The sequence below is a fragment of the Trachinotus anak genome, unplaced genomic scaffold (assembly GCF_046630095.1).
Source record: "Trachinotus anak isolate AG129_WGS33_773 ecotype Australia unplaced genomic scaffold, CSIRO_AGI_Tana_v1 ptg000017l, whole genome shotgun sequence".
NCBI lineage: Eukaryota > Metazoa > Chordata > Actinopteri > Carangiformes > Carangidae > Trachinotus > Trachinotus anak.
Window position 1 is genome coordinate 1,227,934 of NW_027273868.1, and position 25,161 is coordinate 1,253,094.

The 25,161-nt window shown below is 41.6% G+C and overlaps 1 protein-coding gene and 1 pseudogene across 5 annotated transcripts in view; one reads left to right on the forward strand and one right to left on the reverse strand.

Annotated features, from left to right (window-relative positions):
* The window catches only part of LOC139634746 (syntaxin-binding protein 4), an 84,023-nt gene that overhangs the window by 46,523 nt on the left and 12,339 nt on the right, over positions 1 to 25,161 (forward strand). For all 5 annotated transcript variants that reach the window (XM_071501358.1, XM_071501356.1, XM_071501357.1 and 2 more), the window contains exons 6-12: positions 519 to 598; positions 2,093 to 2,216; positions 4,708 to 4,849; positions 12,039 to 12,145; positions 12,257 to 12,398; positions 13,268 to 13,340; positions 21,090 to 21,178. In XM_071501358.1, coding sequence (XP_071357459.1) covers positions 519 to 598; positions 2,093 to 2,216; positions 4,708 to 4,849; positions 12,039 to 12,145; positions 12,257 to 12,398; positions 13,268 to 13,340; positions 21,090 to 21,178 — 757 coding nt within the window. The remainder of the gene's footprint in view (positions 1 to 518; positions 599 to 2,092; positions 2,217 to 4,707; positions 4,850 to 12,038; positions 12,146 to 12,256; positions 12,399 to 13,267; positions 13,341 to 21,089; positions 21,179 to 25,161) is intronic.
* Positions 13,876 to 15,121, reverse strand: LOC139634748 (uncharacterized; annotated as a pseudogene).

The window sequence follows — 25,161 nt, forward strand, 5'->3', positions numbered from 1 at the left end:
AACCTGTTTCTGAGGTGAAATATGTCGATATGATTATTATTATATGACTGACTCAGGGTGCTGGGGAGTGACCTGTTCACACTGATGAACTTCATGGAAACATTTGTTTCCAATTATCACATTTTCTTTACAGCAGTCTGGAAGCAAAGTTAGTGAAAAGGTTTATTTTTATTTTTAGGTTAAATCTGTCAAAAACACAAACAAGGTGTTACAGCATTCATAAAACAAGCAGTACTGATTATAGGTATTACATAAATAATTGTAAATACTCTACAATATTTAACAGTCGTCTCTCCTCAGCAGGTCCCTCAGTTAACAAGTTAACACAAGCACTGGGTATTCACAGTTTTCAGTAAAGTGAGAGACAGTAACTTAGTCTCTTATCCTTGAGTTTCAAGACTTTTCTGTTCATGAAGACGGTGCAGCATAGTGTCTTCACAGCAGCCAGAAAGACCCAGCTCATTACTGCATCTGCACAACAGTCATCTGAACATTTGTCTTTTTATTTTTTCGAAAAGGAGAGAATTTGCTGAGCTGCTGGAGAAATATGGATCCAACGGCAGCACAGGATCAACACGCAACTCTCCCATTCAGCAAGGTAGGTAATTCCCTGCTCAGGTGTGCTCAGGTGAGGGGTGCCTTCCATATTCAGGTTTATTTTAGTTTAAAAACGAACAGATCTCCTGCTCATGTCAATGCAGAGGAAATTGAGTTCCATGTGCACGCTCATAAACAGTGCATTGCAGTTTCTCACAGAACAAAAAGATCCTACACTGCATCATGTTTATATATGGTTGCATGAAAATAAAAAACATGCAACGGATGTCATCATCATGTGGTAAGGTTGGAGTATGATGTAATCAGGATGAGAAAATTATAGATTGTAAAGGTATGAATGATCTGTGAGGATGTCAGGGAACCTCCCGCTGCTGCTCAACAATCTTTCTCTAGTTGATAGAGGACTAAGCCTGCAGGGTAATGGAGTAAGTCTGCCTTTAAAAATTGCTTATGACAGTGCACTTGTCCATTACACAATTACCAACATCTGTTTGAGTCGGGAAGGAGGCAGCCAGCTGGTAGATATTTGTAAAAACAGGGTTTCAGCACAGAGGCAGTCCTGTGTGCTCTGAGCAGTGGATGGTGTCGATGGGTCCAAGTCAATAATCAGGAGACGTGGATTTAAGGTACAAGATGTTCACAGATAGGTCAAACACCAACACTGGCAGACTTATTACCTGCACACACATCACCTGTGATGACACTATAAGCTTCACCCTGTGTGCTGTAGTTCAACATGTAGTTCAACACAGATCGCTGCTTTAAGCTTCTGAAGATCAGCTGATTTATAAAGGACTAGTTCAGAATATACCAGTGGTAGAACCGTTTATTTCTCTGATAATCATTTTTCATGCTTCGCCTGTCCTGTGAAAACCATGTATTTCCACATTTAGTGACTTTGAATGCTAGTGTTTCTGATAAGATAAATTTAGTGTGGTTGTGTGTGGTTGTGTGTGTGTGTGTCTGGGTGAGTGTGTGTGTGTGTGTGGGGGGGTGTTTTCTCAAACATTACAGACTCATAGTATAATCACATGACTGATTGTGTGAGTATTTTCTTCCACATTGTCGTGCTGTGTTTTGTTTTGATGGTCTCACTCAGAAGCAGGATCTGTGTGCAGCAGCTCACACGACGAGGCCTTTTCAGTCCACTCTATGAAAGGATCCATGACATCCCTGTAAACCGCTGAACTGCAGCATGAGACTTACCTTTGATTGTGAGAACAGGAGAGACGCAGATGTCTTCTCATGGCAGTGGATAAAAAAAATTCTGGGGGATATTCGTGCGGCTCTGCAGTTGGTTTGGTCAGCATATTGCATCTTGGGTATTATTCAGTTCTTAGAGTCGCTCAGGCTTACGAAAGGTTTGATGGGGTGGGGTGGGGTGTGGGGTGTGTGTGAGTGTGTGTGTGGGTGGGTTTGTACCATAAACCAGGTGAACTGCAGCCACACACCAACACACCACACTAAAACGATGTCAAACATCTCTACTTACTCTCTGTTTTGTGTTTTAATGTTCTTTTTTGCCAATCTGAAGGCGGTCGCTACCTGGACAGTACATCATCTGGTTCCTCGTCCCGCTCTCAGAGTCCCCTGTTGTTGAGCCCAGCAGGATCTCAGAACATGTACAACAGCAGTGGGCCCATGCTGCGCTCCCTCAGGTAGGAGCTCATACAGCACTGACAGCATCAACCATCACACTGCTCTTCTGCTGGTGTGAGGCAAGTTGTGGACTTCAAATGCACAAAGCACAGATTAACACACTGTTTGTATATTGCATCCTCCCTACCCTCCAGCAGAGCAGCGGAGACATCAGATTTACAATAATCCAAACCCAGATGCTCTGCACAGCTGAAGCAGGACATGTGGTCACAGAATATGAAGAGCTTCAACAATCGAAGTTGTAAAATGGAAACAGTCATTTCACAACAGCAGCAATGAAAGCTAAGGTCATCAGAATCAGAAACGTCATGTTTCAGTCAGACCAATATAAAATATTTGGTGGATAATTTTAGCCATGCTGTGCTGTTTTGGTGACTCCGGTCCAAACTATCCACCACCTACCTGCTCAGAGGAGGTCGACAGTCCAGCACTAATGCTGGAGTGTTGACCCAGTTCAGAAAAATCTGTTGACATTCATACAGAAATATTTGGACAGTGACACAATCTTCATGATTTGGGCTCTGCATGTCACCACATTGGATTTGAAATGAAACAACTACAACGGAATTGAAGTGCAGACTTTAAGGTTTAATTCAAGGGGTTGAACAAAAATATATGATTAAACATGTAGGAATTGTAGCTATTTTTATACAAACGCTCCTCCTTTCAGGGGCTCAAAAGTAATTGGACAAATAAACATAACCCTAAGTAAAATGTTATTTTTCAATATTTTGTTGAGAATCCTTTGCAGGCAATGACTGCCTGAAGTCTGGAACCCATGGACATCACCAAACGCTGGGTTTCCTCCTTTGTGATGCTTTGCCAGGCCATTACTGCAGCTGTCTTCAGTTGCTGCTTGTTTGTGGGTCTTTCTGCCTTAAGTTTTGTCTTGAGCAAGTGAAATGCATGCTCGATTGGGTTGAGATCTGGTGATTGACTCGGCCATTGCAGAATATTCCACTTCTTTGCTTTAAAAACTCCTGGGTTGCTTTTGCAGTATGTTTTGGATCATTGTCCATCTGTACTGTGAAGCGCCGTCCAATCAACTTTGCTGCATTTGGCTGAATCTGAGCAGAAAGTATATCCCTATACACTTCAGAATTCATCCGGCTGCTTCTGTCTTTTGTCACATCATCAATAAACACAAGTGACCCAGTGCCATTGGAAGCCATGCATGCCCATGCCATCACACTGCCTCCACCATGTTTTACAGAAGATGTGGTGTGCTTTGGATCATGAGCTGTTCCAATTCTTCTCCAAACTTTCTTCTTCCCATCATTCTGGTACAGGTTGATCTTAGTCTCATCTGTCCAAAGAATGCTGTTCCAGAACTGGGCTGGCTTCTTCAGGTGTTTTTTGGCAAAGTCAATTCTGGCCTTTCTATTTTTGAGGCTAATTAATGGTTTGCACCTTGTGGTACTCTCATGAAGTCTTCTCTTTATGGTAGACTTAGATACTGATACACCTACTTCCTGGAGAGTGTTCTTCACTTGAGTGGATGTTGTGAAGGGGTTTTTCTTCACCATGGAAAGGATTCTGCGATCATCCACCACTGTTGTCTTCCGTGGTCGTCCAGGCCTTTTTGAGTTCCCAAGCTCACCAGTGCACTCTTTTTTTCTCAGAATGTACCAAACTGTTGATTTGGCCACTCCTAACATTTCTGCTATCTCTCTGATGGATTTCTTCTTTTTTTTCAGCCTCAGGATGGTCTGTTTCACCTCCATTGAGAGCTCCTTTGACTGCGTGTTGTGTGTTCACAGCAAGAAGCTTCCAAATGCAAACGCCACACCTGGAATCAACTCCAGACCTTTTAACTGCTTAATTGATGACAGGTTAATGAGGGAAGAGCCCATGCAGTCTTGTTATTTTTTTTTTTTTGCAGCCTTCTGAGTCAATTGTCCAATTACCTTTGGTCCCTTGAAAAAGAGGCTACGTATTAAAGAGCTGTAATTCCTAAACCCTTGCTCCAATTTGGATGTGAATTCTCTCAAATTACAGCTGAGAGTCTGCACTTTAAGCCCATATTGATTACATAATTGTATCCTGAATATGTTTTCGTAAACAGCTAAAATAACAAAACTTGTGTCACTGTCCAAATATTTACGGGCCTAACTGTATTTTTGATAAAGATCTCTAAATTTCTGTGACTTAACTGGGACAAATAAAGTGTAAAAATAAACCTGTCACTACTCTGTGGCAACAAAACTTCATTTCAAACTGAAACAGATCCCAAACACCTCCTTGGTGTTTCTACACTGCAGTCTCTTGTTATCAAGTGGCCAGTAAACATGTTAATACAGATACATCTGTGGTAAGATAATATCAGCCAATGTATCACTTAAACTCTTCATGTAACTGTGCAGAGTATTGGCAGAAATGTCATGAAGGAATAATGATAATAAAGGTTGACACTGACCTCTTTTGTTAGTCTGATGTGGTTGTGTCTCGTATCTTTGTGTTCTCAGTGGTTGTGTGTCTTTGTGTTGTCAGTCATCCAGGTGAGGGAGTCATTCAGCTCCTCTCAGTGGCACGATCCAGCAGCTTAGGCATCACCATTGGAGGAGGCTCCAACAAGCCCGACGGCCCCGCAGTCTTCATCCAGGAGGTGCTGTCTGGAGGAGACTGTCACCGGGTACTCACACACACACAGTGAAATGAACACTGCAGATACTGAATGAGATGAAGGGAGGAATGTTTCCCTGAACCAGAGCAACAAGTTTTAATTGTGTAGATAAATAAAGAAGAAGTAAATGAAAGCAGAAAATAAGAATTTATTTTTCAAGCTGCAGTTATTGAGTTTCAACCTCTGGAGGAAAATAAACGTCTTCACAGTCTCCGCTGGTTTATATAGATTATCTCTGTTAACATTTTGGTGAACAGTTGACCACGTACACAACCAGCAGACACATTCTCATGGACTATGACTGATGGGTTCTCATAACATCTGACTTCTTTTGTTTTGGTTATGTTTCCATGTTAACGGTAGGGAGCTGTATTTCAGGAATAGAACATGATTTCTTAACTCACTGAAAATCAGATTGATGGCTCCGGCCTGGAGTCAGTGACAGTATGGTAGCACACACTCAGCTCACTGTGGCCCCAGAGGCCTGACTGCAGCAGCACGAGGACACCTGGATAACACGTAACTGAGATGGATGCAGTGCAGCAGTGAGTGACTGCTTGTAGGGAACACAGTGGAGGGAGGTAGAGGAGAGAGTGAGCGCAGCAGCTAGGCAGTATAAGCAGGAGCCAGGTCAATTATTTGTTTTGGTAACCAGTGAGGGCAGAACAGGAGTGATGTGACTGTGTTATGTCGACTTTGGTGGGATGGAGCAGTCAGTGGTAAATGACAGGCTGATGGCAACTTTCTGATGTTTAATTATTCCAAATAAAGTTGAAAATAAGCTTCAGGTGAAGAAAGCTGGATTTTGATAAGCAGGTTTTCTTTTAGGGAAAGTTGAGTTGAGTTAGTGACTCTTCCTGTAATGAAGGAGTTTTCCAGTTCAGGGATCCTGTAAAGGCTGAAACTTCTAATAATAATAATAATATAAGTTATAATATCAGTGTCACAATACAGCACGTTTCTGCACTCTGCCAAAAAGCCTTCCTTGTTTCTCCCAAACACAGAATAGTCAGAGAGTTCCTCTGTTATCTGTGGAGTCACCTTGACTGCCTGGAGGAAATTACCATAAAGTGACAAATACAGTCCTGTCAGCTCATTAAATTCTGTTGAATATTTAGGAAATTGTGCTGGATTACAGAATATTAAAGACTGCTGGAATATTTGTGTTGTTTTGGTGTCAGTGCTGCTCTAACAGAGAAATCCCAGAGTCCCTGAACAGACAAACTACACCAAGTGTGAAGGTCAGCCATCAGGTTAGGACTCTGCCAGGGGCATTTTCCTGCTGTCACCCCCACCTCCCACCCCCCACCCTCCTCCTGCATACTTTTAGATGTGTACATGCTAGAGGAGCAGCAGCTGCAGTCCCTACCTTGTGTGTAGCATTCAGCCCCAACCTGGTTGGCACGGACTGCAGACAGGACTCACTAATTTATTGAGTATTTGTGTAGCACAGTGGTCTGCATACAGTGTGTATGGGACTGAATCAAACTAAACCACAGTGTGTGTGTCTTTATTGATGCAATTTGATGCAATTTGATAGTTTCTGGACAACAATGGAGGTCTATGGCACAAAGGAATAAGATTATTGTTGTTTTTTTTTTCTTTTTGTGGCCTTTGTTCACAAAACAAAAAACATAGAACATCACCAGAGTTGTACTTTAATTACTGTATCACACCTCCAGCTCATTGTTCTCTACTAGCCTGGTACTGTAGAAGCTAGCACAGTAAATGTTGAATGTTTCCTGACAGTAAGCTGCTGGTAAGTGTGATAGATGAGCTCTGCACCCTGGCCACAATGTCAGAGGAAACATTCAGTCATTTCTGCTGAACAAAAACCAGGCAACAAGTGCTGAATACTGCAGCCTCACAACCTCACTGGTGTCTGGTGAAGGAGAGTTGGTGAACATGAAGGCTGCACCAGGACGTCAGGCTGACTATACCGCAGCTGCCATCAGATTAGATCAGACTGAAACATAGTTTACTGCTAAAGGATAATTCTGGTTCAATGCATTGTTTGTTTTAGCTGCTGTCAGTGTAGTTCAGGCAGAGCACTGAGAAGGAACGAGCCATCACCATCACTGGCTCTCTAAGCCTCCGTGCTGGTGACAGTCAGGTCATCTGTCTGTCCCATTCTCATGAACAGGATGTCTCACTAACACCTTGAGAGAATTTCTTCACATTTGAAACATTGAACTGATTAGATTTTGGTGGGGAAAGGTCAAAGGTCAAGGTCACGGTGACATCATGTTCTTGTGAGTAACTCCACAGCAGTAACTCATTCATTTGTGCATCGTTTGTGCAAGTAAAACAAAATCTTTGCTTCAATAACTCAACTTGCTTCAATGATGATCACACATAAGATAAAGAAACTGATAAAATAATGATGTTTGTGCATGAATGTACAAATGAATGACACTTTGGAGTCATTTAATGAGGAGCTGAGGTGTATGCTCAAAGTTTTTTAAATTATTTACTTTCTTAAAAATGGTTCAAGCTAAAATTTGCATGTTGTGTGCACAGACCTGCACAAACAAATTGAAACAGTTTATGTTCTGATCACATGGAGATGCAATGTTTGCACAACGTTCAGTAGTATTCCATACAGACATCAGTAATTCAATTCACTGTCATACTTCCTGTTTAATGACACGTCCAACCTGAGTGAGTGAGTGATGTGAAATGTGCAGAGATGACTTATTTTTGTAGGCTAACCCATATGTTAGCATCACTTGGTTCCCTCCACAAACAGCCAGTAGGATTTCTCCATGGTGTTTTGGATGATTAGAGTAAATCAGCAACAGTTTCTGATCCTGACAGGTTTTGTTCAGCAGGATCATCTTCACTAATGACTCCACCATATGATGTCTGAAGCCTAAATACAATCAGCTGCAGTAAAAAGCTCATGTTAGGCTATAAACCAACTACACCACGGTCACATGACTTCACCGTCACCACCACTCAACTTCAACCTGTAGTTAGATTTAGCTCTGAACTCTTCTACAAAAGCCTTTCCTCTGTCAGAGTTAGTAACAGTTTGTAAGAGCGAGTAGAAACACAAGAAGACTGTAAAGGTGGACTGGTGAGGAGATCGGTTTTCATGTTGGACTGATGAGGTTTAACGTCCCCGACAACCTCTGTCGTCTCATTTAGACTCTTGTTAGCAACCAGCCTTTTTCAACAGACGGAGAAGCTTCATGAATCAGGACCGAGGGATCTACTGACGGGTTTGATGTCAGAGAATCAAACCTGAAAATGTCTTGAGCTTGTGTTAAACAAGGCCCTTATTTCAGTCATCAGCCAAAAACACATTCAGAGAATTCTGAGACTTCAGGACAAGGGAACTCACTCCTGCAGCACTCTATTACAGCAGGAACTGACTGTGTAATGGAGTTAATGCATCAGGATTAATTAGTGACCATTTAGCTCGGCCTCATGTGCTGTTTACTTTAACTCATTTTTCTCCTGCCTTTATGAGAGATGTTAGCTGAGTAAAGACTTTCCATCAGGAGACGTAGGAAGCTGCTTCTCCTGAGTGGACAGACCGATGTTTCACATATGCTCGTGAACAGCCTGTGTTGGAACGTTAACAATGCCGTGTGTGTTTGTTTGTGGATATGTGGTAGGGTCTCCTTTATTTCATACCAGCCCCAGTCATCTGCATACACTGTAGAAAGTGGAAACTGTGGTAGTTACTTTACTTCGTCTACGTCTTGACTATTAATGAACCATGTGAAAATTTGAATTTGAAAATGTTAAATGTAAAATTTCATCGGCAGCAGAATGTATATAGGACACTGAGGAGCATGTGCAATCATGTCAGTCTCCTATAGGCTGTGATGATTGTGTACAGTTTACAATGTTATCATAGCCAAGTGGATTTCCGGGGCGGAAATATGTGTTGAATCTTGGATATTGTCCCATTCAAAGCAGAGTGAACGACACAGTAACTCTCTCAGATGATCCTATAGGAAGATGCTCCATTATACATCCCTCCTGTTTGCACAGATCACTGCCTTTCTTCCTGTGTTCCTGCTTCCCTCTCCTCAATCCCATCCTCCTCGCCTCTCTGTCCGCCCACTCACTGTCAACTGTGGCAACATGACAAGGAAGGAAAGGAGGAGAATAAAGGGGAGAGACAGAGAAGAATCTGCCTCATGTTTGTGTGGTTGAAGGAAGCTGTTTCTAAGTACATGTCCTGCAAGGATTTACATCATTTGCATTTTTAAGATACCAGCGAGTGAATCACAGAGACTACTGGAGGCTAGCAGTGCCTGTGGAAAGGTCTATGTGGCTTGTACCTTTTGGTACATGTTTATATTCCCTCTCTGTTCACAATGACAGATTAAATCAGACAGAAGTCATGTGAACACCTTCAGCTGTTAGTTGTCTTTCAAACAAGCTTGCTGTTCTTGTTATGACTGCTCTTAGTATTATTTGCTTGGAGAGAGGACCTCCATAACGAAGCTGAAATCTCTTCAGAGACAGGGCCTCCAACAGGAGCCTACTGTAAAAACCATGCTCCTACAAAAGATGAAGAATCAGCTCAATGTACATGTTGATCATTTGGTTTTGGACTCAAAATCATTGGCTACCTTTTTAGATGATAATCATTTCAGTTGAGCTACAACTCTCAGGCTTTGGCCTCACTTATAACCTGCTTCTCTGCTCTGACCCACTGTAACAGCAGTCAACTCTAATCAAATCTGAAGGGAAGCCAAGGTAGTGAAGGTAACATTTGATTCAGATTTAAGTTTCAAACATCATATCAGCATCAACTGTCACTAAAACAGCCTGCTGCTATTTTCAAAACATAAATACCTTAATTCAAACAAGTTAGACTATTGTTAATATATTGCTCTATGTTATTGACAGACCTTCTGCATAACTCCATTGACAGACTCAGAGCACTGTGACAAGATTGTTAACCGAGACAAAAACAATTTCCCTCGAGTATCTCTTAGAACAGATTTTAAATTTCAACACACAGAGGCCCCTCTGTTTGGCTGATCTATGATTATTTTAGACCTGTAGACCAGCTGCTGAACAAAGTGGAGCATTTAGCAGCTGAAGAGACAGATGTTTCCCTCAGGAGTTGGTGGAGACCAAACACAGAGCCAAAAGAGGGAACACTGGACGTAGGTTCATCAGGTGGACACAAACTTTATCAAGTGATAATAGATCATTGTTGTGTTAATACAGCTTTAAATACTTTTGCTGCCAAGGCTTCCATATTTTCACTCAGGTAAAAATTTGGAGTGTAATTTTAATTTGAATGGAATGTATTTACCTTGTTGTATTGCTACCTTTACCTCAGTTTATTATGTTAACTGACTAAAGAAATTAATGAATGAAGCTAAACAAACAAACAAACAAAAACTAAATTGAATATTCACACAAACTCTTCTTCGTATAATAAAAACAGTTTTATTTATGAGGTAATGACTAAAATACAAATAATTTCAAAGCCATCTCTCCACATGCTGCATTAATCCAGCATCACCACTGAAGATTGTCTCAGTGATGGACCTGCAGTGCAGCAGACATGTAGATTTCATTTGGCCCATTTATTTTTCACTGACTTACAGTTTCAAAATCCCCAATAACAGATGGTGAATGGTACAGAGCAGTAAGACAACACGCAATTGTGTTTGAGACAGGGCAGCTGCATGTTCATACTGTCATTAAGTGTCTTTAACTCACTCCACACTGTACACTAATGCCTGGCTCTGTTACAACAGCAACTGACACTGACCCTCTCTGTTCTCTGTCTTCTGCTTATAGAAGCAGTTTGTCTATTTCACCCAAATCCCAGCTCTTAATCCCTTGTGGTATGTAGGAAGCAGCCTAGCATTCATGCACTGTGATTTGCTGTATGGGATGATTCAGCAGGAGGATTATGCAGCCATGCATGTATCAGAACTGTAGTAGCTTTAAGGTGACACAACCCCATATCAAACATGAGGAAGGGCTCTGTGTATGAACTAGAGGGAGGATGAGCTTCAGTGGCTCTATTCACCAGTCAAGATCATCACTGGACGACAGCCTGGGTCACCATGCGATCCTGTCTCACCCTTTGGTGAAGAGTAATGAGCATCAGTGTTTTCTGACCTTCACCGCCTGTGCTCAGTTGGCCTCTGCTGACTGAGGTTAAGGTTCATAAAGCATCTGCTCATGTTTTAAAGCAGCTGTGCAGTACAACAGTTCTCACTGTTGTGACTTCTAGCTGTCAGTCAGTCATCAGTGGAAATTTTTCAGGCTAAAAAAATGTTGGTGCCAAATTTGAAGAAATTCCCTCAAGACGTTACTGAGATTGTGTTTACGAGAACGGGACAGATGACCAACCTGAAAACATAATGCTTAAGAATGACATTGTGCTGCCTCTGTGGGCCCACCACCTGCAGGGATAGGAACTAGCTACACTACCAACTACTCAGAAAAAGTAACACACAAAAGCTGTTTCACATCTACTTATTTATTCAACATCTGTTTGTGTTGTAATTTAATGCACTACAAAACATTCACACCACCCACTTGATTGATTCTCTCCTGAATCAGAAGGCTGAGGCTCCACAATCTACAGCCTGTCAATCATTCAGAGCTTTGTGGTCCTCAGAAGAAAGAAAGAAGAATGTTGATGTGCAGGGTTTGGTTGCAGTACACTGCTAAAGCTTGCTTTTGGAAACATGTCCCACCATTGCTCCCCGCAGCTGGTAATGGGATTCAAAACAATGGAACTGGTGTTGATATTGTTACTGAATTTCTTTCACATTATTGTGAAATGAGACATAATTTTAAGTGCTGATGGAGAATCCTGGACACTGCTGGGTGGCCAGGCCAGTGGCCCATCCAGCATTTAGCACATCAAACCACTTTGTTGTTTTTCACTCTGCTGTTTTGTTATTCTGAGTCATGCTTGTCATGATGTGATGATGCCACTTGACCACAATCAGTTGCACTGCACCATGAACGTACCAGGATCTTGGAACAATGTAGCACATGTGACAGTAACCACATTTTACATCCTGAAGTGGGAAAGAGCTGACAGGGACTGTACTGGGAGAGGTGCTCTGATTGTTGGCAGTGGCCCACACATTCATACAGGCCCAGCTAGATTTACATATCCTGTTTAATTATCCTGCTTAATTGTTGTGTGGTGCCTCAGCCCATCGTGAATAAAGGCTCGGTCTCTCTTGTGCAGGACGGACGTCTGAGGCCTGGAGATCAGCTCATTGCCATTAACAAAGAGTCATTGATAGGTGTGACCCACGAGGAGGCCAAGAGCATGCTGAACAAAGTCAAGTTCAGGTGAATGGTGCTGTATTAGATACGAATTGCTCAGAAACTTAAAGTGAATTTCTGTAGAAACAGTGAGCACAGTCAGCTCTGTCTCTGAATTTGTATGCATGGTCTCTCCAGCCAGGACAGCACAGTGGAGATCGCCTTCATTCCAGGGAAAGGACTTTTTCCAAGCAGTGCATCCCTCCACAACGGAGTCCAGCGAGCTGCGGGGAACAGCTATAACTCTGGACGTTTAAAAGTCCACATCAGATCACCTGAGGTCAGCTCACCAATACAATATTCAATGGATTCACAGATTTCAACACATTGTATTAACAGCAGTGTCACCATAGCAACAGTATGAGAAAGAAGAAGCAGTAGCATCTCTGAGTGAATCAAAAACAATTAGGCTTAGGTCCCGTATCAGTTTGCTGCCGAGGCCTAATGCATTCACTTGTGAGAATTCTGAGATAATAATCTCATTTGTTCAGAAAAACCAGAATCATGTCTCTGACATGATTCTGAGATAATAATTGTCTTAATTCAGAAAATCAGGGCATGCTCCATAGCTTATATACAGTGTGATGGGACATACAAGTTGATGAGAGTTTTAGGAAATAGAGCTGAATCTATAAAGGCCTATAGATCTGTGGAACCTGAAGTGATGCCTCTGGAATAATTATACACTTTTATTAAGATGATCAGTTAATAAACTGAGTGACTCTGTTGAATCTTCTAATCATGCATGTAAATGCATTAATCAGATCAAAGTAAAAAAAAAAAAAAAGAAGTCCATTAATAATTCTATTTCCCAAATTATTAAATTTCAAAATTAAGTTTCAAAACAGATAAAATAAATGATTTCTAATTTTGCAGTTTCATTTTAAATTTTAATTAATAATTAATAAATGAAATACAGAAGTATTGATTCGTGAAACTGATACTTTGAGTTTATTGCCATCATTTAAATGAACATTTCATTAATTGATAAATGGCCTCCTATAATTTAGCAGGCTGTTTCTCATTCACTAGAACATCATTGCATCATTTCCCAGCAAATCAATAGTATTTATTATCTCCTGATTGTCATAATTACATCTTAACAAATTTTTTCTTTCAATCCAATATATTTGTGTGTTTTCTATGCAGATTTGTACAGAGGAGCCGGCTCCAGTGTCCTCACCTTCTCCTGACATCTGCCCACCAGATATTCAGATTTCAGGTACAACACCTCACTACACACACACACACACACACACAATTCAATTCAATTCAATTCAATTTTATTTGTATAGCACCAAATCATAATATACATTATCTCAAGGTCAAGACCTTACTTTGTTACAGAGAAAAACCCAACAGTTCCCACAAAGAGCAGCACTTGGCGACAGGGGGGAGGAAAAACTCCCTTTAACAGGAAGAAACCTCCAACAGAACCGGGCTCAGGGTGGGGGGGGGTCTGCCTCGACCAGTTGGGTTTAGGAGGAGAAAAAAAAGAGGGGGTGGGGGGAGGAGAGGGGAGAAAAGAGAGAGAGGGAGAGACCAGGAACAGCTGTGTAGGTAATGGTGTTATCAATAATAATGACAGATAACAGTGGTTAATAGTAATGATGAGTAGTGGTGGATCTGGATCCTGCTGCTCCAGAGGCAGAGAGACCTGCAGAATGAGGACAGAGAGAGAGAGAGAGAGGAGAAGCACAAACTACGGGAGAGAAAAAAAATACAAAGTTAATGGCATAAAGTAATCGAGAGAGAGAGAGAGAGAGAGAGAGAGAGAGAGAGAGAGAGAGAGACAGAGATAGAGAGAGAGCGCCCAGTGCATCATGGGAATCCCCCAGCAGTCTGGCTCTATAGCAGCATAGCTAAGGGATGGTTCAGGACATACCCGAGCCAGACCTAACTATAAGCTTTACTAAACAAGACAGTTTTAAGCCTGATCTTAAAGGTAGAGAGGGGGTCTGCCTCCCGAACCCACACTGGGAGCTGGTTCCACAGGAGAGGAGCCTGATAGCTGAAGGCTCTGCCCCCCCATTCTGCTCTTACAAACTCTGGGAACAACAAGTTGACCTGCATTTAGAGAGCGAAGTGTCCTATTGGGAAAATAGGGAACTATAAGCTCTCCAAGGTACGATGGTGCCTGACCATTAATGGCTTTGTAGGTGAGGAGGAGGATTTTAAATTCTATCCTGGATTTTACAGGGAGCCAATGCAGAGAGGCTAACACAGGAGAGATGTGATCTCGTTTCCTAGTTCCTGTCAGTACTCGTGCTGCCGCATTTTGGATCAATTGAAGGCTTTTTACTGAATTTTTGGGACATCCTGACAATAAAGAGTTACAGTAGTCCAGTCTTGAGGTAATAAATGCATGAACTAGCTTTTCAGCATCCTTTAGACACAGAATGGGTCTGATTTTAGCAATATTGCGCAGGTGGAAGAAGGCTGTCCTAGAGACTTGCTTTATATGTGAAGTAAAGGACAAGTCCTGGTCAAAAATGACACCAAGGTTTCTGACTATAGCACTGGAGGCCAAGGTGATGTCATCCAGAGTCAGTATATAGTGTATCTCTGAGGTGTTTTGGGCCAATTACAATAACTTCAGTTTTGTCTGAATTTAAGAGTAAGAAATTACTGGTCATCCAGGTTTTTATGTCCTTAAGACACACCTGAAGCTTGGCTACCTGGTTAGTCTCACCTGGCTTCATGGATAAGTACAGCTGGGTGTCATCTGCATAACAATGGATATTTATCTGGTGCCTCCTAATAATGTTTCCTAGAGGAAGCATATATAGAGTGAAAAGTATTGGTCCCAAGCACAGAACCTTGTGGAACTCCATGACTGACTGTAGTGTTGATAGAAGAGTCATTATTAACATGAACAAACTGGAGTCTATCTGACAGATATGACTTAAACCAGCTTAGTGTGGTTCCTTTAATGCCGACCATATGCTCTAGTCTCTGTAATAGAATGTTATGATCGATGGTGTCAAATGCAGCACTAAGATCTAGTAGGACAAGTATAGAGACAAGTCCATTGTCTGAGGCTATGAGGAGATCATTGAGCTGACACACAAAAAAATAAGATGTGTGTATGTGTATGTCTCTGGTACTGAAAAGCCCAGCCCAGACCTGTCCCCGGTGAAATGCCTAATCCTGACCCATCTTCTTTGGCAGAGATGGCCTGACTCTGAGCCGGAAAGATTTTGGGTGCAGTTAAATTATGGTGCAACCAATGTAAAAAGTTAGTCTGAAGCCCTGTATACTCCTAACAACTCTTGTGTGTGTGTATCCAAAGCCTGATATGTTTTGTTCCAGCCACTGAGAGACATGTACCTTCCTTAGCATATGCACCAGTGATGTAGAAGAGTCCTGGTAGGTGGGTTTATTGTCACTTCAATGGGCCTGACTCCCCAACCCCCCCACTCTTCCTGGCCAACTTTAACTACATCATTTGTTAAACTTGAAGGGAAGGTAATGTGATGTGTAACTATGTACTTTTACTACTGTCCTTAAGTCTAAATCAAAGGTACTTGTACATCACAGTGTCTACCTGTGCTTCACAACAATTTTGAGGGAATTTTAGTATGTTTGACTCCCCCCAGTTTATATGTCAAAGGTAGATTAGATTTTACACATTAATAAAATATGATGCACTGCTATAGGTTACACAGCCCAACAGTATAAAATACTGACAATTAACCCCAAGTCCACCAACTGCAACAGTAAAAATACTGCGTACAAATGACTGAATCAGTCACAGTAGTTCCATGATTTAATATATGATAGTAAAGCAGTCACAAGGGGCAAATGTCTGAATTATGAGTAGCCTACTTTTACTTTTGATAGTTGAAGTACATTGTGCTCACATCTTTAATGCACAGCTTTCACTCGTAGTGTATGGAATAATGGAGTATTTTTATATTGCAGTATTATAAATCCTTCCTCCAGCACTGACCGTGGTGCCACAGTAGAACACTGTTTTCTAACGTTATGTTCATCTCATCGTCTCCTACTGAAAATGCTTCTCCCTCCGGCTCCCAACTGTCATCGGTGCAGTTCTTGTCAGATGGTTTTTACTTGTTCCCTTAATATTTGTAGTGGTGTGAGCTGTGGAGCTCAGAGGTGATGGAACAACTGTGTTTCCCTTGTTTAGGCAGCGCCTCTCCAGGCTGCAGTTTTTTTTGATAAAGGTTAAATGTGTCACAACATTGTTGTGCATTGTTAGCACCACAAGTGTCATGGTTCCACAGAGATGCCCCGGCCTACCAATCATGTTCCAGACATAGGGGAACATGTTTTTTGGTACAAGCCTCAACAAAAATCACATCATCATCATTTTACATTTCAGTAAAAATGGAATGCCAACTGAAATCTGACTCGTATCGCAGTATCTGCCAAAATAATCAATTTTTTTAATAAAATTTTTTTTTTACAAACCATGCAGCTTCATGTGGCCAGTGGGAAAGAAGTGCTCTAAAGACTAAAGTCAGGGAACACCACAGATTACGGAACATATAAAACTACTGCCTGTAGCCAGGAAGATTTGCACTGATATGTATCTGTCTGGAGGTGGGTATACACTGTTCACCTGTATACGTGCACCACTTCAGCTCTGATGAACACAGACACTGTCACTCATCTTGACTCAAACAGAGCAGCAAATGTGGTTTCACCACTGAAAACAGTCGTGAACTGTTTCCCTGTCTAAATAATGGTTCTTATAAAGTACAGTGAACACCTGTTTTTATGAATGAGGGCCTTTATGTGTTTTTTTAAAGATTAATGTTGTCAGAAAGTCTTGTGAGACACACTTACACATTGTTGGTTTTGATCTTCATGAAATTTGATGATAATAAGAAGAATATAGAACAAACCAGACCTATGTGTCCCTGTATGTTTCAGTGGTTGTTTCAGTGACCACTGCTCTTTGGAAACACAACCTTCCTGGTTGTAACACCTGTCTCATTCCCTTCAACATCTCTATCATCTGTTTAACAAAGCTGCTGTGCCATAAGATAACCTTTAAAGGACTATTAAACACCTGCCAAATCAGAGCTGAGATTTTCAGTGATTTGTCCTAGAAGTACCTCAAATCAGACGTATTAGATAAACCCTGCTGATCAAGAATAAAAAATGGGGAACATTCACTCCCTTACAGAGATTTGGGGATTAGGTAGAGAGGAGAGGATGGGATTTAAATGAAACCACAGCACAGTAGGGGACCTACGAGTGCACAGGAACGTGAGGGATCATGACGAAGTCCTGACTTAATAACAGTGGGTCTAATACATCGTTGTTTTCAGCCACAGTGTGTCTGGGTTGGGAGGAGAAAAGAAGCAAGAAAAATTTATAAGGCAGAAGAAAACAGCCAGAAAACAACAAAACAGTTCCAGAGCTGGACCCCAGTGTTTGTTTGTTGGGAAGGTTTTCAGTTTTATGATTTGGATATTCTGTTTTCTTTTTCTTTTTTTTGCTGCAAAATACAAAATACATTTTATCAGCACATTTTTTACTACATTTCTTCTTATGAACTGCACTGTTAAAATACAAACCATCTCAGCTTGAGCGCTGGACAGCACTGAACCCTCAGCTGTGTGGGAGCACTTTGAACTGAGCAATGACAAGCCAAAGGCAGAGTCTAATGTAGAGTTTGAAGTGCTGTCAGTATTAACTTTTGTTTGATGTTGTAAAAACCATACTCATCAGCAAACTTAGCTGAGCTGATGTCTTTTGCCCAGTCGCCATGACGACGCTGCTTTTATCTGCTGTTTAACAGTTACATTACACATGATGAAAACAGGCGCTTACTTTGCTTAGAAAATAGTTTCAACTGATCCAAACAGTTCAAATAAAACAGATGGAGTCATATGGCAAAATTTGGGGTTGAGGTGATTATTGTAGAGTGTAAATGTAGAGTAGCTGAGCTGAATAATAACTTCCTCAACACCCTCAACCAAATCCACACTGCACAGACCTGAAAGATCCAGGAAGAAAGAGAGACAACAGAGGTTATAGTAGAGTTCATCACAGTGCATATAAGACCCATGAATGTAGTCAAAGGTGGAGGCTTCAGAAACTTAATGAAGAAGATGGACCACACTGTCCTCAAACTCTCTAGGATTTCACTCACCCTGTCACAGTGATCTACAAGACTAAATTTTAACTCCTGTTGAAAACTCAACTGCCTCAAATTTTAAAAGGGGGTAGAGAGAGGGGAATGACATGCAGGAAAGAGTCAGACCGGTCGGGAGTCGAACCGGTGACTGCCTGCTAAGAGCATCTTGCGCTCAACATGGTATGTGCCCTAACCACTTGACTACTGGGCCGCCTAACTAATGAAATTCTATTTGATTATAAGGTTGGAGGTGGAAGGTGAGTCGGTAGAAAAGCATGGAGAACAGGAGCCTGCTCTGCCACCACCATAAAAATAAGGAGGTTTCAACGCTGATGCAGTCTAAGTCTGATAATAAAGAAGAACACAGTGGAAACAGTGCAAACATTAGCAAGACAGAAACAGTGACAGCTAGCCTGAATCAGCATCTGTAGCCAAACTCAACCTTCATGGTGCACATTTGGCTACATCACAAACAGCTTTCACTTGAAAGTGAGGACAAACTCCTGAAACACAACATGAGAGTGTAGGTGGGCTTACAGCCTAGTCACATATTCACCTGAGCATTTATGCAAATATTAGAAGGTGGATTATACAGTGTAGCTTTAAAAACTGAAAACCTTATGTCCAGCTGATTTATTGTTCCTGAAGAGCAACATTTGTATTTTTGTGATCATGAGGATGAATTTAGTTTCCACATGTTTTTTTTTTGTGTGGAGGTAATATGTTGAGTTGAGTAAGGAGTGAGAGAGAAGACACAGTGTTCTGTATCACTGACAGCAGGACTTTTCAGTTGTATTCATTGGATTGGTAACTCATGGTCTTTATGGTGTCATCTCAGCTGTTGATGCTGTCTAGTGTTTGTAAGCACAAACAGACTGGACACCATGTGGTGTAGGACACTGACAGGTAACCAGTCAGTCAGTGTGACTGGACCGTATCTGATTAAAATGTCCTGGTGGTGTCAGCTGAGTTGACAGGTTGTGTGGTGATAAGCAATAAATACCAAAAGCTCAGTTAAGCTGTTGTTAGAGTAAATGAAAGGAATTTTGATGACCTGTCTCTGAGGGTTCTCCTGTGGTCCAATTGGCCAAGACTGAAAACAATATAAAACAATCCATTTTAGTCAAAGTACTAATGAATAATCAAACTGAGGAACCTGAACCAGACCAGCAGCTCTTGTGTTAAGGGTCGTTGTGAGCCCCGGCCAGAGCCTGTCCCAATCCTATTGGCCTGGATTAATACTGCTAAGGTTATTGCCTAGGTGATTTGACCATTTAGCTTGGGTAAGCCAGCTGGAGTCTGTCAGTTTGTGGTGAGGTGAGCAGACACACATAATAGCTGGACATAATTTCTGAATGTATCCAGAATTATGTTGCAGGTCACAAGGAAGCAAGGAAGATTTCAGGCAAGGAAAAATTCAATTTGAATCAAATCATAAATTACATCTTAAGACACTTGACAGAGATAGGTACACCTTATGATATTATAGAGAGAGAACAATAGTTCCACCATGAGCAGCACCTTAAACTGGAGGGAACCTCCACCAGAACCAGACTCAGGGTGGGAGGGACAGGGGGTCTTCCCCGACCGGTTAGGTTTAGAGGAGAGAAATGGGGGAGAGAGGAGAAAGAGAGAGACCAGGGACAGCTGAATATATTGTGTCCACTGATGACACTGGGTCATACACACAGAGTGAGAGACACAGCATCCTCAGCAGTTAAACAAAGTCATGTATGAATCAAACTGAGATCACTTCAATACAAAAAGCACAGACTGCATGAGATGGAGATGGTGCACAAATAAAGAACTGAGGAGGAGCCAAAACAGCACAAGCTGTCAGGAGAAGGAGACACCAGCCAGCAGGAGCACTGGGCCCAGTGTTCCCACTTTGCACTGATGATCCCTGCCTCACCCACCAGGCATCTGAAACACAGGCAGACAGAAACCAGATTGGCAGATTGGGCAGGGGTTATCACAACGCTTGCATCCTTGGGTCAGCTGACCTCACAGACAGCGTGACCTCTCCTCCTGCTGCTGGCCCAGCAAGGGGGCGGGTCGTCAGGGGTGTTCAATCCTGTTAGGGAGATAGACTCACCTGTGACAATGTGTCTAAAATCTGTTTGCGCGCAACTGTTCTCACCTGGATCCTGTAATATAGAAATACACCAATGACATTAACAACAGAGTGTGTGATGTAGAGTGTGGCTGGGTGTAACCATGGTTTAGAACACGGCTGTTGTCACGACAGCAGGTCTGTCAATCATCACCACCGGGCAGGAGCGGGGGGTAGTGTAAATCCTTTGGGTAGGATGAGGAGGAGCTCATACCCCTAGCAACAGGGGGTGTGCAGCAAGCAGACATACAAATCTGGGACATACAAACTCATCAAATTAATATTAGGCCCCCCCCCCCCCCCCCCCCCCCCCCCCCACTGTTTTATCTTACTCTCATCTATATAATCATCCACCTTTTCCCCACTCCTCTCTTTTTAATCATCTGCTTTTCATCTTCCCCACCCCCCACCCCACACTCACACACACACCTCCCCTATCACCACAACCACCCACTTCCACCAAATCCACAGAGAATGTCTGTCCATCCGCTCTGATAATGCAGATTATCCAATGATATTTCTCCTTCTGTTGTTTACTAGGTGAGCTGTTGCCTCACGTACACTCTCCTCACTCTGTTGAACAGCCAGTAGCTCCTGCTGTGATACCTCATACAGACACTGTGTTTTCTACATAGGACTGTTTTTCCTCAAGGTCCATATTTTTCCCTTTGTCTTCAACCTCTCTCTCTGTTCTTCACCCTCCACCCTCCTCTCTCCTTTCCTTGTTTCTTTGTGTCTTTCTCTAGGTTCAACAAGCCAGAGGTCACCAACAGGGGCAAAACCTAAGATAACACTGGACCCCTACATACGCCTCAAATCAGACAAGTTAGACTTGGTGAGTCTTGTCCTCTGGTCAGACACGTTGTTTAGAGCCATGCTGCTGATATTCCTCCTGGTGTATGATGTCAGGCGTGTTTGGAGCAGTTTATTTAAGATGTTGAGGGGTTTATTTGCCCAGACAAGCACATGAATCCTCTTCTGCTTATCCACCTCTCTCTCTGTCTCTCCCTCTGTCTTCTTCACTAACAGGTCATTTATGTTTGACTAAAGGTTCATTGAGACGACAAACCCGAGTGTCAGTGAGGACTGATATGTTTTGTATTGTTGCTTAATTTTATTAATAAATGTCACAATTTTCTTGCTGCATGATGTGGGTGAGAGCAATATTCATCAAGTTTGTGCTTTTTCATATCCCTGGACTGATGTGAATGATTCCTAATCAAAAATGTGGCATTAAAGAACTCTGCCTCTCAGTATCACCTCAGTCATAATGGAAGGACATTACACCGGGAGAGTTCTCCTGCTTGTCAGGGCCACTGAGCTGGGTTTGTCAGTCCTGATGTAGGATGTGAGACAGACAAGTCTCCTCTTTTACCTGGAGACAGGACACACACAGTGACTGTCACTATAGTTCTATATTGAGAAAACTATTAGAACCATACAGCTGAGTGACCACAACAAAGCATAAAAAATACATGCACATGAAGACATGAAATATAATACTGAAAACAGGAAAATATCCTGAGTTACTTTATAGTTTGCCTTCCTTCATTTTTGCTTATTTGTACATACGGTACAACACATCTGTGGATAATAATCCACTCCACTGAAATGAAATATGTCATATTATTCTCACCTGTGTGGGACGTGTTGTCAGTAATTTCATGTTTTATTTGTGACCTGCCAATCAGTTAAAGATTTAAATGAGCTTTTAATAAACGCAGGTAAAATACATAGACTTGAGTTAATGTTTTTTTTAAATAAACATAGTTGATGATGGTCGCTGACAAAAGCTAATATTCTCTTTAATATCTAAACTTTTCCATGACTCTTCTTAAATCTATTGTAGATAGAAAAGTAAACAGAAGCATATCCAATGAACCAATGAAACACACTGGCATTGATTTATCAGATTGTTGGATCTCAATGGTGATGAAATTAAGTCTGATAAAGTAATGGAACTGATTATAATTTAGCCAGTTTCCCCTTTTGTGTCAAGAGCAGTACTTCAAAACAACTGAAACATCCACTGTTTAGCGGTTACAGTCAGTGATCACTTTATTAGGAACACCACACGAACACTGGGTAGTTCCTCAGTCCTTCATGTCATGGATCCTCCAGATGTTGGAAACTTTCCTTTGAGACTCTGCTCCATGTTGACATGACTGTGTCACATTCATGCTGCCAATCTCCTGTTCTACCACATCCCAAAGGGGGTCCACTAGATCCAGGTCTGGAAACTGGGGAGGCCACTGAAGTTGACTGAACTCACACGTTGATGAAACCAGTTTGAGACGACTTTATCTTTGTGTCATGGAGCATTATGCTGCAGGAAGTAGCCATTAGAAGATGGTGAGCTGTGGCCATGAAGGATGAACGTGGTCAGCAACAACACTCAGACTGTGACATTCAGACCGTGATTGGTTGGTATTAAGGGGCCATGAAAACATCCTCCACATCATTACACAACCACCACCACCTGGACAGGTTGGTCCATGGATCCAGACTCTGACCCTACATCTGCTGCCTCAGCAGATCCAGATCCATCAGACCAGGTCTTCACCTGTCCAGTTTTGGTGAGCCCATGTCCAAACCTGAGGCTGCAGTGGACAACCAATCTGTCCATTCTCGTCTGACCTCTGACCTCTCTCATTAACACGGAGCTGCTGCTCACTGGATGGTTCTGTTGTTGGCTCCATTCTGAGGAAAAACTCTAGAGACTGTTGAGATCAGCAGCTTCAGAAACACTCAGAACATTGTCTGCCACCAACAGTCATCTCACGGAGTCACTGAGTCACGTTTTTCCTCATTCTGACATTTGAGCATTAACTGAAGCTCCGGACCAGTATCTGCAGGTGTTTATGCACTGGACTGCTGCCATGTGACAGGCTGATGGGATAATTGAAAGAACAAGCAGGTGTACAGTTGTTCCTAATAAAGTGCTCAGAGAGTGTATATCTCCAGTCTGACCACATATTCACATTTACAGGTATTTTTTTAAATTCATTTTTATATCTGTTATTAACATAAGCTGCTATAACTGTGTTTGCACATCAGCTGTCTTACAATCCTCAAGCACGTTATATTCAATTTGATTCTAAAAACTAAATTTAAAAAAAAAAAGAAATGATTTAGTTCATATCAGAACCTTGCTGGTAGTAGGGCTAAAACTGGAGAGGTCATAGGGTCATTGGATGTAAAAGGTCAGACATTTATTGAAAGGAGTCATCCCCTGGGTATCACAAATGTCCACACCAGTGATGTGTGGAGCTCTGCTGGAGGCACTAACAGCTTTCTTCCTACACATATTCCCTCATTGATGGTGATGGAGAGCTCAGTGTAATAGTTCAGTTGGGCTGAGATCCAGCCAAAGCATATGAGTCACTTCATTTTCATACTAGTTAAGCTATTCAGTGAGCCTCGTGTCCTGTTTTGAGGTATCTGCTTTTGTTTTGTATCTACACTCATTTATTTAGGCTGTGAAGCAAATTCACACCAAGGATTTTCCTCATTTTGATTAACAGTTTACAACTTTTTCGCAGCTGTAGCATTTTTTCACCCCATCCCCGAGCTCTCTCTTCATCTCATTATTGATCTCTCTCTGCTCGCCTTATCACACTTGCAGTATTCATTAGTACTTTATTTTTACCCTGTTAGCACATTCTCTCTCTGCTCCTCCTCTCACCCCTACCATCCAGCTTTCCATCTCGCTGCCTCATTCTCTGGCTGCTTGTCTCTGCCCTCTGTACAGTTTTGTTACCACTGTTCAGTTCTGATTTTGATATTGTCTGGATCCTGCTCAGCCATAGGTTGACCCTAATCTACCAATTCATTAATAGGATTAGAGAGACAGAGAGTTTTAATGTTGAATACAGGCACAGTTCTCTCCTGATCTCTTCAAAATAGAGAGAGGTAGAGATGGATTATGGGTATTTTTAGCCTCAAGAGCTACTGTAATAGGTGAGGAAATCACAAAGGACAAAAGGGCAATGAAAGGCAAAGAGAGAGAAACAACCATTTTAAAGTGTTGAGCATAATACAGCATTTGGTTGTTGGCTCATTTGTTAAGGCATTTATGCATATTACTGAATCTGAACCTTGTTTAAGGTTACTATAACATTTTGTCACTGCTTCAACAAGTGAAATGGACCATGGTGTCTGTCAGTTGGTAATTCAAAACAGATTCAGGGTGCATTAAAATATCTTCATAGTGTCTTATTGGATAAAACTAGCAATCGTCTATGTTTGTTGTTGCTAACAAATCCCCTAAGAAGTCCAAAATCAACATGTCGACTGTCCCTCCTCACCTGGGGGTGTAGTTACTACTTTGAGTGTGGATGAACGCTGGACAGCACTGGATCAACCTTTATTTTGTTACTTCTGCTTAGAGCCGTGTGAATTTGCATATTAGCTAAATATAAACATTTAGATTTAACATTTAGAGTTAGATTAAACATTTAAATTCAGACTTAATATTTAGATTTTTATTTAAATTTAGATTTATCATTTAAATTTAGATTTAATACTTAGATTAAACATTAAATGTTTAGATTTTGATTGAATATTTAGATTTTTTTTGGTAATTTTTAGGGGTGTTTTTTGCCTTTATTTTGATAGTGACAGTGAGACAGAGGGGATGATATGCAGCAAAAGGCCACAGCCTAGACTTGAACCCAGGCCACTGCTGTTAGGACTAAGCCTTAATGGTTCCTGCTATATTTAGATTTAACATTAACGTTACATTGAATATATAATACAGTTCACAAATGTTGCTGTAAATTTGAAAAAAAAGTTTCTTTAAAAAATTCATACCACTTT